Raw genomic sequence first — 12607 nt, 5'->3', positions numbered from 1 at the left:
TTTATACGGAAGTATTTATATGGAAGTATTCCCAGTTGGTGTTTCTCATCGCGTCTTCTCTGAGCCTCTTCGTACATTCGCTCTTCTTTTCCTCAGACTGCAGTTCCCCGGAATGGATTGGGAGAGCGAGGTCGGGTTCCGTTTTAGTTGTTTCCTGGCTCCACGCAGCGCCGCTCTGCTGTCTCTCCAGCGTGGACCACCGTTGACAGGCTCCACGGGTGAGGGAGGCCCCGAGCGGCACGCGGGGGGCGTGGCCTGACCACGGGGCGGGGGCGGGGCCTGTCCGCGGAGCTAGACTGGCTGCGCGTCCCAGGTCGGCCGCTTCCAGCCGAGCCCTCGGCTACCGCGGCGGTGCCCCGAGCCAGATACTCTCGGGCTCCGTGCGACTCCAGCCGTTTCCTCGCTCGCGCGGCGCCATCTCGCCCCGCTGGAGAGGGAGACCTGGCGGCGCTCTGACTGAGAACTCCGGTGTCTCAGCCTTGGGGCACCTCCGGAGACAGCCAAGTGCCCGCAGGTGAAGCCGGCGTCCCAGCCCACCGACAGATAGCACCTCTTGGGAACCTCGACCACCGAGCCTTTTCCAGCGCCTGCAGCGCAAGGCGCGCGGGGAGACTGGGGTCCACGGCGGGGGAAGGAGTGACCAGGACACCGATGATGGACACACAGACCTGGCGCGTGGGCTGTCGCTGTCTCCTCCTTCTGGCTCTCGTTGGGTCTACCCGAAGCGAGGGCTTGCAGAGCTGCGAAGAAGTTAGGAAACTTTTCCAGTGGCGCCTGGTGGGACCTGTCAAGGGGCTGCAGGATTCGCCGCGGGCAGGTAAGGCGCGGACTGTCGGCGCGGAGCTGTGCGTCTGGGCGCGGGCTGGGGCGTCCGGGGCGCCGGCCCTGCGCTCCCCAGGTTGTCTGAATGGCCCTTCTTGGGAAGATGACCTTTGAGGCCTTCGGGCCGCGCAGGGTGAATCCTGGGGAGGCCTCTGGGGAAGCGCGGCGTGAACATCCCGAGCGCAACGCAGCTCCGGGGACTCCCTGACTCCGCCTGCGGCTGAGCCGAGCTCTGGGCGTTTGCTTCCCGCCCGGCTCCCTTAGTCTCGGCGGATGCGCTGGAAGGGGTCGGTAAACCTGCCAGCGGGGGACAGCGCGGCCTGACCGCGTTTCTGTTCCACGTGGGAACTTCCCCAGTGCCCTGCCGGGGGGCCTCGGTTGGCTGCTTTCTCGTACGGTGGACGGAGTTGGGCTGGTCGCTGTAAGTTTGACAGTAAAAACACAAAGCTGCCTTATCCTCCTTTACTGGAGAATGGGGCAGTGACAAGGGCGGCGGGTCCCCTCTGTCATTAAGACTCGCCCTCCCTGGTGTGACCCTTAGCTGCCGCTCCGCGCCCGGGCATCAAGCCCACCTTGCAGGAACCTAAACTACCCAGTGTGTCTCTCGGAGCCACTGGGTAGATGCAACGCCTGAAAGATGTGCCGGCAACAGGCGATCAAACAGAATGCATGGGGGAGCCAGTTGACATGGATGAGATCTTCCAGAGATTGAAAGGGAAAGAATGCAGTAAGTGTGGCAAGCGTCGATTCTGCTTCTCGTAAGCGCGTGTGCCTGCACCTTTACCCTGTGCTCCGTGCCCCCTCCGCGCAAATTTCCTTCTGCGGGCGGGATTTCCAGTTTACATTCGGTCTGGAAGAATAGGTCTGAGTTGTCAAACGCGACAGCAGGTGTCTGGAGCTAAGATCGATCTTACTGGAGCAATGCACCTAATTACGAGGCCAACACACTGACAAATGCTGTGAGCTTATTGGTTAGACGAAGAACTTGTGGAGGATGCTTGGGTCTGAAATCCGTCCTCTGAGTTTGTATGGTGAGGGGGCTTGCTCGTAGCACTATGGAGCTCTGGCTCTTTCGCTTGATTTCTTTGCTGGTTGTCAACTCAGTTCTGGAGTCATCCCACAAGGAAAATCTGGCCATTTGAGCCCGCCGAAACTATTTTAGTTTACAAGACTAGTCTTATAAACAAACACACAAATATTTATTTGAACACCTATTCGGTACTAGGCACTTTTTCTATACTACTTGAAACAACGTAGTTGGATATTCTCAGCTGAGAGCAGTTCTGTTCTCAAACGATACCACCCCCTTGTAAACCTGTTCTTATTTCGGTGCATTCGTTTCATTTAAAAAAAAAAAAACCCACACTTGTCAGTAGCTAATGCAACTAAAGTGAGTGTGTGTGTTGGGGCAGGGGACTTGGTGAGGGCATTGAGCTGTGAAATCCTCACCTGAACCATAGATTTTGCCCCCCCAGATCCCATAATTTGGGCTGATATGTTCAGTAAATGTTGACAGTAAGGCCTTGATTTCACCACCCATCTCATATCTCAGTATATCTGGTACCTGCTAAACATAATACAGTGACTAGAAGGTATTACATTTCTAGAACCTTGTGTGTGTTTCATCTCTTTTGAAGAGGAACTTTGCAGCGTTATCAGTCACTGGCATAACATTTTACTGAAACTGAAACTCTGTCCTCCAGAGAAGGAAATGGTTGCACTTATTTGTGTTTGATATACATGACACACAAAAAAGAGCCAGGATGGCAGGCATCTTCTTTTCTAAGGCATTCTGGATTGTTTCCCCATTGCTAGTACCTTTCTTTATCTGTGGCTTAAGGGCAATGGAGGAATCCTAGCAGCACCTACTCAAGGGGCCATGCAGGGCTGCACTCTTAGGGACATCAGTGGTGCTGGTGAAAAGAAGTGCTGAATTCTTTTGATATTTGCATTAAGAAAAGTCACGTGAAAGTATTATTCTGAATCAGAATCACCCAATAACAGGCACTTACATCTGAATTTGATATAATTCTGAATTTTTATTGTTTCTCTATTGTTGGTCATTTTTTATTTGAATAATTAAATGAATATTAAACTGTTTCTTTTAACATTGACGTCTCTTTTCTTTCCACTAAAAAAACTTTCATTCCCCATTTGAGTAAACCACACATACCACATGGTTCATAAATGCTTTTCTTTATTTTTGTATTTATATGCGATCTATAATATTTAGCTTGATTGAGTATAGTAGTTGAATCTTATTTTCTAAAATTATCCTCAATCTCAAGAGAGAACATAGTTAATATCTAAGTAGTCATTCTCACATAAGAATACAAATATTAATATTCTTTTTAGCCAGTGTATGTATTTAGCACACAGGCTTTCATTGACTAAAGCTAATACATTTAAATTTGATATTTGTTTTCCTTGGAAGTTAATTTTTTTAGTGCTTTCTTGCATTTCTTGTCCACAAGTAGTTAATTCCTGAGATGCCTGGCCAAAATGCCACTTTTAAAATATAAGCAGGTAGAATAACTTTTTACAGTTTCATTCTATATTTGTGACTTTTACATCTTCTGAGAACTATGTTACCCAATTCGAAATTACTAAAATGGTGAGAACAGCCATTTAAGCTGTTTCTCAGATTCCCCTCACCTTTGTTCTCTACCCTGCTCCAATTCTTTTAAGCCTATTGAGCTCCTAAGGATGTTTGGATGAGAAATGTAAAAAAGGAGAGAAGGTGTAAATGTGATTAGAATTACAGATTTCCCTGTGTTCTGATTTTATTTCCTAGGTAGTAGTCAAGGTGCCCTTTGCTCTTGTTTATTTCACCCAGAAAAGAACTGTTAGTGAAAATGTCTTTTAAAAGGTCCTTTTATTTTTATTTTTTTTTATTGGGGAGAAGGGATAATGCTTTCCCATTGAAATTCTCTTCACACAGGCATTGTTCACACATGCATTATTTCCTTTTTTTTAAAGAAGCTAATTCAGAAAGGAGAAGCTTATAAAAATCCAAGGCTACCTTCAGATTTTATATACCAACTAGTTTTTAAATGTGGATGTTGCTTGATACAGAGAGTAGCGTGTGAAAGATAACTTTTTCTTGGTAGCTTTGGCTGTAAATAGTATAATAAAAATAAACTTGATGTGGCAAAGTTAAATTCTAATACTATAGGACACTTTAAGTAGTGCGCTATAGTTCTTTTAAACTGCTTTCATTATAATCCAGTCTTATATTGGCTTCAAGGGCAGTGTTGTTTTATACTGATACCCAAGAGAAACAATCTACTTGGTGACCTTGGAGTTTGGAATTATAGACATTTGGGTTCAAAACCTGGTCCTGGCACCTGTGACTCTGTGACTGAGGTTAATCAGTTGTCCTCTTTGAACCTCCATTTTCTCATCTGTAAAATGGGGATGTTAGTTCTCAAAGGCATGTTGCATAGATGAAATGCAATAATACATGTATGTAAGATAGCACAAATCTAGGTACATAGTAAGTGCTCAAAAAATGTGTTGCTGTTATTACAGTTTTTTATTTAGTGTCTTGATTGTAGCTGAACTTGACCTTTAAGGGTGAAATTTTAGTTTTGGATCTCTATAAATCAGAATGTGTTTTATAATAACTAGTTTTTTAAAAGTCACAGATGATTGTTTTTAAAAGTGGGAAATACGTTTCTATCTAAAATGGTACTTATTAGGTCATGGTGAACATTTTGTTTCTTTTCATGAACTAATGGAAAATCAAAGAAACCTGTCTGAAATGGTATTTCTTAGGTTATGGTGAATATTGTTTTTTTGTGGATTAAGGGGGACTCTAAGAAAGAAACCAAGCTGCACTGCACCACTGCTAGCTGCAGCACCCGTAGCCACTGGTTCTCCCACCATCCTGCCGTCTGTATTCAGGGAGGTGAAGGAGTGTGCAGGAGATGCCTCAGGGAGCCACATCATTCGATGGCCGGTGGCCATAGTCACTCATTGACAGTAATCTCAATTTGGGACTCTTGTTTCTCATGAACTAACCCCTTTTGCTGCTTGGGCAGCATGGTTATGGTGATCCAAAACCATAAACGGGACCCACAGGCTGATGTTGGGCAGATCAGTAATAACAGGATTGTCTTGGGTTGAAGTCCACCAGCCAGGAACCACCAGAAACAGGATGATAGTCAAACAAACTAGGTCTTATTTTCTGCAGCAAGGGAGATCGCACAGCTCAGGAACTGTGGGTGCCTCGGTTAGAGGCAGTTGAAAGGGGCTTTTTATAGGATTTGGCTTTGTGCTGGGTGATTACAAGGGTTTAAGGAAGCAGGGCAATTCAGGAATTGAGCATCTTCCTAACTTACTTAGGTGTCAGGAAGATTAAGATGCGGCTACTTTTCTTTAATGAAGAAGCAGTAGTCACTCTTGCTGATCAAAAGAGGGGGATATTTAGTTACTTTTGTGGTTGTAGAGTGTCCTCGTGGCTATCCTGCTGCATCACAGGTCTCAAGTGGCTTTGTCTCATCATTGTTTTCTTATTCTGAGCATGTTGTCTCTGTTGAGTTGTAAACATCAAGCCCTAGTTCCAGTGTCAGGGAAACTTGTCACTTTCTCCTCTGGAATATCTGGCGCGTGCTTCGATGTCTAAGAAAATGATGTGTTTCATTTTTATCCAGGCTTTTAGTGAAGCTTCATAATGGGGAAGCGAGTATGATTTTCTACCTTTGGGCCATAGAGTATGACTCTCCATCAGGGCCTGAATTGTACAAATCACATCCTATTCCCTCATAGTCAGTTTATTAACAAATGTAAATGTTGTGTGTGTCCCTGTCCTCTCTCCATCCCCAAATTTAAGTTCCTTTTTGCCAAGTGTCCAACATTCTGTATTTGTATAATCAGCTTTAAGGAGGGGTGCAATTTAGGAAACTTAAGAATAGCATTTTATAATTATTTTATACTTCCCCCAACCATGTTTCCAGCTTGCTAGGACTTTCTAGAATATGGAATTTGGCTTGTCTGATAAGAACACCTTCCTGGTCTATAACACTTCTTTTATCATTAATTGGTATAAGACCAAGAGTAACATTTCAACAACCAGATACTACTTGTAAACAGACATGACTTATAAATCAATGGCCTCTTGATATAACTGTTCAAGAAACCACAAATTCATTTTGTTAAAATGGAGTCATGAGAGACTTCATTCATATACTTTGTTGAAATAGATTATGAACGTGGTACCCTATCTACTCCGTTAACTAACAAGAGCGATTCATTTTAATAGAGAGTAGCCATTTTCCATATCTACCTTTCTTTTACAAAAGCCTGACCTTTAGAAGACAAGACACCACCAATTGTGCCCTCAATTCTTCTACTTTTCAGCTTTAGAAATTTCAAGTTTTACCAGTGGTACTGCTAAAATCATCCTAGAATGATTAGTCATTCTTCTGTGAATCACAACAAATATCACAGTTTTTGATTAGCCTTATCAGGTTCACATATGGCTGCCATGTAAGCTGAATGTATAATACACTTTTTCAGAAAGAAAATGAGATTTTGTACTTTCATGATTTTATGAGAGTCTACACTTCTCTTGAAAATTTAAAATACTGAAAAGTACAAAGAAAGCAAAAATAATTTTACCATCCAGAAATAACTACCAATAACCCTTTGAATTATCTTTTCAACACCCTCATCAATCCTCTGCTCAGCGCATAAATATTTTTTGAAAGAATGTAGAATCACTTTTTCTTTCTTTGTAACATGCCTTTTCCAATCATAAACATCCTTCTAAATATGTATTTTTTTAGTGACTAAGATTCTACTGAATCTGTACCATTCATTGAATTCTCTACTGTTGTTGGAAATATGGGTTTCTAATGTTTGCTACCATAAAGTCACACGGCTAAGGACATGAAAGGCAAATGTGCCAAACTCTCGCCCCACTCACAGCCCTGGGATCGCCTTATCTCCATTCATTCCGCTTCAGGGTTTTTCAGTGTCAGCACCACTGACCTGTGGGGCTGGATAATTCTTTGTTGTTGGCAGGGGTGGCGAGTGCCGTCCTGTGTATTGTAAGGTGTTTAGAAGCTTCCCTGACCTTTAGCCCCCTGGATGCCAGTAGCATCGCCTTTCCTCACCCCCAGTTCTGACAACAGAAGATGTCTCTAGACATTGCCAAATGACCCAGGAGAGGTAAAATCGTCCTGACTGAGAGCCACTAGTATAAATGTCCAACCTATGGGTCCTTCACATACGCACATTATATAGCTGGCTGGCTTGCAAGCCTCAGGTCTCAGCTTAGGTGTCAGCTCCTCAGAGAAGCCTTTCTCAAGGTTCACTGAACCCTGTTCCCCTCTGTTTCTTTCATGGCACTTTTCACGGTGCCATATTTCTTTTCTTTTTACTGTTGATTTTTCACCACTAGATTGCGTGCATGTTGAGGATAGAGAACATGTCTACCGAGACTGGTTTCATGGATATGAAACGTATACAGTCACACAGGGTCCCACACTCAGAAGGGCCCTATGCTTGGTTTAATGTCCTGCTGTTACCATCTTGAAGTTTGAAAAAGGGTCCTGTGCTTCCTTTCTGCATTGGGCCCTGCAAATTATGTAGCCAGTCCAGCTGTGTACCTTGTTCACTGTAGAATATCTGGTGCCCAGAACAGCGGCTGACACAAAATAGGAGTTGAAATGTCTGTTGAATACTTTAGTAAAGCTTCAAGGAGCCTCTTATTTCACTTTTTGAACCTCTCTGATTCTTAAGTTAAACTTCAGAAGTCAGTCCACAGGTATTGAACACGATTGAACAAGATTCTATTGATACAGTGATTTTTTTTTATGTTTTATGGTGTTATAAAAATGAGTTAAAAATTGGCCCCTATGTCTTTTACTTCTTCATAGCTGGTTGGGACCATTAGCCCAAAGCCCACTGGTGCCAAACTCAAATTTTTACAGTTCCAATTGCTTTAAATATAGCTCAAGTAAACATATTTTTAGTCGTTTAGAGTCTGCCTGCTTTGCAAACCCCACAAAGCTGAACTTATCTGCTAGCCATACAGATAAAATAAACTTTGGTGCAGTAAAAGACCCCAAGTTACTGCTGCCCTTTGAAGCTCTTTGACTCAGAGACTTCCCATCTTGCTGCTAAGCAATATCACCTAGACACGGGGGCCCCCTCTCCAATACCCGTCTCTCCTGGGATTTCCCTTGTTTTCTTCCTCTTCTGGGTGGTGGTCCTGCACCAGTGTCTCGGCAGGTCTCCTGCAGTGAGGGACATCCCCTCTCATGCAACCTGTCAAAGTGGCACCCAACTAAAGCTCATTGCATACTACTGCCATCGTGAGGTCCTGTCTTTTCTTTGACCAGCCCTGAAATCCTCACTCACCACGTACAGATCAGTATTTAGTTATTTCTAATATAAGGTTGGGACTCAAAAGTAGCAATACTGATTTTAAATGTGTTTCTTTCCTTCTGCTAGACTGTAGGCTACTTGTGAGCAGGAACTGTGATTGATTTATCTTTTTGTTCTGTGATTAGGCCAAACTTAATCAATTTTGATTTTTAGAATTAATCTTATATTCGTAGTTACCCAACAGGCTCAATTTATTGTGTTTAATTATGTTTTTTATGCCTGATATTAATAGAATGAGAAATGTAGATGGTGAAGTTTTAAAAAATATATTCTGATCTGGGCTTAGTTGTGTTGTTGAATAAATTGTTTATGTGGAGTTAATATCTTCTTATGTAACTGCCACAAATTTTATAAAGTGACCTAATGCTTTTGAGTTTAAATTTAAAGAAATTTTTATCTATCTTAGCTAACATTTTTGAAATGGAGTAAATTAATTGCCAAACCAACGGCTGAAAGAAAGTTTCCTCAAATGTCTTGCAAGGGAAGGAAGATTATTTAACATTTGAGGATTCATTTGCAGTTGTTATCACCGTGTAGACAGTGTGACCGATCTGCCTTAGAACATTAATTGATCTGTTATTGGAAGAGTGCAGAAAAATAAAGGTGACCAACTATAATTTACAATTGGCTGTGGGTTGGTCGGTTTGTGTTTTATTTGAATATATGTTTTGCAAAATTGTTTCTTTCCATGAGAAAATTAACAGTAAGGAACTGGAAGATGATTTGGTTTTTCCATCTCCTACCCTGGTTAATTCCATGTTGGGAAAAAGTACAAATCACTTAGCTATGGAATTGTTCCTGAGCTGGGAAGATTGTTTGTTAAAGGACACTGACTTGGGGTCTAGATTCCATGTGACCAAGTAGAGAGGCCACAATCTTTCAGAGGAAGCAAGAAAATAACTGCTGTTAAATCACAAAACATGATATATGGTAGCAGGTACAATTTGTCTCTAAAGTATTTACAACAATTCCAATTTTAGAACTACTCACCTAGCCTTTAAGACTTCTTTTCAGTGATATCTTAGAAAAAAGCTTTTTTTTCCTGTGTGAATTGTGATTGGTTATTTTTTTAGGATATCTTAGAATTGGTTTTAGGAAGTTTTACCTAAGTAAGGGATTACTTAAGTCAGTGCTAATGAGACATGCATATTCTGGTATGGTTCAGCTAGTAACTTAAATATCTTTCAAATACAGTCATATTTAAAAGCTAGTGAACATTTCTTGTTTCCTAATTTAAATTGCTTATTATTCTTTTTAGGATAATGGGTTTGAATTACTGGTTTTCCTCTCCTGTGCTCCGATAATTAGATTTTCTTTAGTTTTTATAATTCTCTATGGCAATATAATGAAATAATCTTTGGCAGCTGTCTTTTTAGAACTCATAGTCTTTTGTTTTTCCTTGTCTTATAGTTTCAAGGGACGTTAGTTCATAATTCCTTCAGTATAGTATTCATTTTGGGAGAGGCTAAGAACTGAGAAGAGAGTTGGATAAAAAGCATATCAAGAGTGTGACTTCACTGATCAAATGAACGTAGAAATTATTTCTGCATGTCCTTGTTCATAGCATATATACTCTTTAAATGGAAGAGTGTCAGTATTAAATTACCTGTTCAGATTTATTTGCTTTTTGAACAACTCTCTTATTTGGTAAGGTTATATACCAAGTTACGTTTGGTTCATTTTCTTTTGATCATTGAAAATGGCTGTGTTTAATGAGCTGAAACTGAAGTCGGTCAATAAAGTGAAGAGATTAATAGTCTGTTCTTCACCAGGCTTGGAATACATTTTACTCTGGGGTGTAAAAGTCATTTTTAAAAAGAAGATTTTTTGATTAACTTAAAAGGTAAAGGAAAGAGGAATAACATTGAAAGAGTCAAAAAGCTGAGGAATCCACGAGTTCTTCAGAGTCCCCTTTATTTATCAGGTGAAGATATGTGGGTCTGGATTTGAAGAGTTAAGAGCTTTAGCTGCAAAACAAAACTAAATGTTGCTTTTTACCTTTCTAAGTTTAGGGTCACAGATAAGCTTGAAGTCGTTAAATATTTAATATTTAGTTTATCTTTGGACATATCTTACATAGAAAACAAGGAAAAGTGGTAAGTATGACAGAGCATTGAAAAGTTGTCATGGGATAAATAAATGGGAAATGAGACATTTTAACTTATACTTTGTCCCATATTATGGTCACATATTTTAGTGAATACCAATGAATTTCATTCTGAAATAGCTTGGTCTTGACTACATCACTTATCAGCTATGTGACCTTCAGCAGATAACTCAACCTCTCAGAAAATGTTTTTCTTTCTTCACAGGGATAATATGTAGGCTGTTCCTCTTCCCTTTCAGTGGTTTATGAGGACCACATGGTACGGTGTAAAAGCTTTGTAAACAATAATATAATCCACTAATATAGTTAATTCTATCAATACTAGAAATGTAATTCTTAGATGCATTTAAAAAATTCTTTATATGAGATCAAAGAGCAGGCAAAGTAGAGATCCTTTTTCTTCATGCTAATAAACTTCTAAACTTTCAGATAATTTTCTCCCATCACTCACTCTCAAAGTATTGATCCTCTACTCACAGAAACTTAGTCCATCCTTTCACTCTTTATTTTAGTTAATAAGTTACTTAATTGTTTATAGTTTAATTCTAAGGTAAAATCAAATTTGTTTATTCATATTACGTAGTTTAAGATCTAAAGACTGGTCTTTTGTGAAATAATGTCATTTAAATTAATTCTATTAAGATCAAGAGGGAGGTACTTTGCCTGGAAACATGCTGATCAAATGCAAGCAGGGAGAGGTTCTGCAGCTCGTGATTGACGTCATTAGGGGGAGTAGGGATTAATTTTCTACTGCGTTTTATCACGTTCTTGCACGTCACAGTGCTGCTGGGTCTTTTTGTGTGTCTTCTGCATTGCGGATGAGAACTTTTTTCCATAAGAAAGGCACAGAGGTGGAGCATGCTGGTCTCTGCTTGCCCCTTTAGATGGACTCTCCATCCTGCTCTGTCCCTGGACTACATCAAAGGCATTCTTGCCTCTGGCAGCCCTTGGGAACAGTGGCTGGAGAAGAAGACTGGGCAAGTGGAGTGTGGTGCATGCCAGGTCTCACCTTGTGGGGTCCCGGCAGCCTCCCTAAGTCCCTTTACCTAAGCACACAGCTCCTCTCAAGCGACCTCGCTTCTCTTCTCTGGATTCTGGTAGCTACTTTCTCCTCTTGTCTCCTCTGAGGTAGTAACAGCCCCTTCTCCACAGTTATTAGCCAGGGAGTACTGCAGTATCCTTTATAGTTTTCCTATACCCTGCCCTTTATAAAAGATTTTATTGAATAATTCTATTTGAGATAGCAATTTATTTCCTTTCAAGATCCTTCCTGTATGATAAAACTTTACATACTTTAGATATTTAAACCCGTAGCTTTCAGAGATCATTTGATTTGTAATTAAAATATATAGAAAGACAAATCTGTTCTAGAGTTGAATTATAAATGCTTTTAGAAGTTCTAATCAATGATGATCTCTCTATTCATATTCAGGTACCTCGTGATCATGCTTCTGTTAATTAGTTGTTTCTTTCCTTCCGTTTTCCCTCACCCCTTTTATGAAGAACACTGGTGCTGGCTAACTCTTTAGGTTTCAGTTGGAAATTTGACTAAATAGATAACACCCCAGAATAAAACAGCAATTTAATCCCCACTGACTCCACTAATTCAATCAACAGCCAAATGTCACAATCTATTTTACAAACGTCCCCATAATTCCTCTACCCACCACCATTGCCACCACCATGCTTTAACCTAGTGCCTTCTCATGGCTGGATTACTCAATCAGCCTACATCTGTTCTTGGTCCTTGCCAGTTCATTTCCCAATTAATTCCCAGTGAAGTAAACCTTATCTTTATTTCTCATGTTAAATCCTTCAATGATTTCCCATTGCCTTTCTCTAAAAAACAAACGAACAAACAAAAACCAGCAAAAAGAACAAAAAAGTGATTCTATTTGAATACGTAATTTCTGTATAATCAAAAAATAAAATAAACATCACAGTGAAATAAATGGGGGAAAAACTCTATGTCATTTCATCTGTCATACACAACAACCAAAAGGTTAGCATCCTTAATCGTGCATGAGCTCTTATAAATTGGTGACAAAGACACTAATATTCCAAGGGAAATGAAAAAAGAACATAAAGAGGAAATTCAAATGATTAAATGACTAATAAGGATATGTGAAGATGATTGACTCAAGAGTAAGAGAGGAAAACCAATTTCTTAGGAATATCACATTGTCAAAGATTAAAAATACTGATATCTAATGCTCCTGTGATTGTAGCAAATAGAGCACTCTCATCTACAAATACTGAGAAAGAAGACTGGTGAAGACTGTC

The 12607-nt window shown here is 40.7% G+C and overlaps 1 protein-coding gene across 1 annotated transcript in view; it reads left to right on the top strand.

The window, feature by feature from the left end:
• Positions 1-651: 651 nt before the first annotated feature.
• Positions 652-12607, top strand: part of GPC5 (glypican 5) — a gene marked incomplete at both ends in the record, with an annotated part of 1359437 nt that continues 1347481 nt past the window's right edge. Inside the window, one exon of the mRNA XM_082675781.1 lies at positions 652-817. Within this exon, the coding sequence (XP_082531907.1) occupies positions 652-817 (166 nt within the window). The remainder of the gene's footprint in view (positions 818-12607) is intronic.

This window comes from Grampus griseus (genome assembly GCF_964374135.1).
Source record: "Grampus griseus genome assembly, chromosome: 18".
Taxonomy (NCBI): domain Eukaryota; kingdom Metazoa; phylum Chordata; class Mammalia; order Artiodactyla; family Delphinidae; genus Grampus; species Grampus griseus.
The sequence above is the reverse complement of the archived record's forward strand: the minus strand, read 5'-3'. Positions and strand labels throughout refer to the sequence as shown.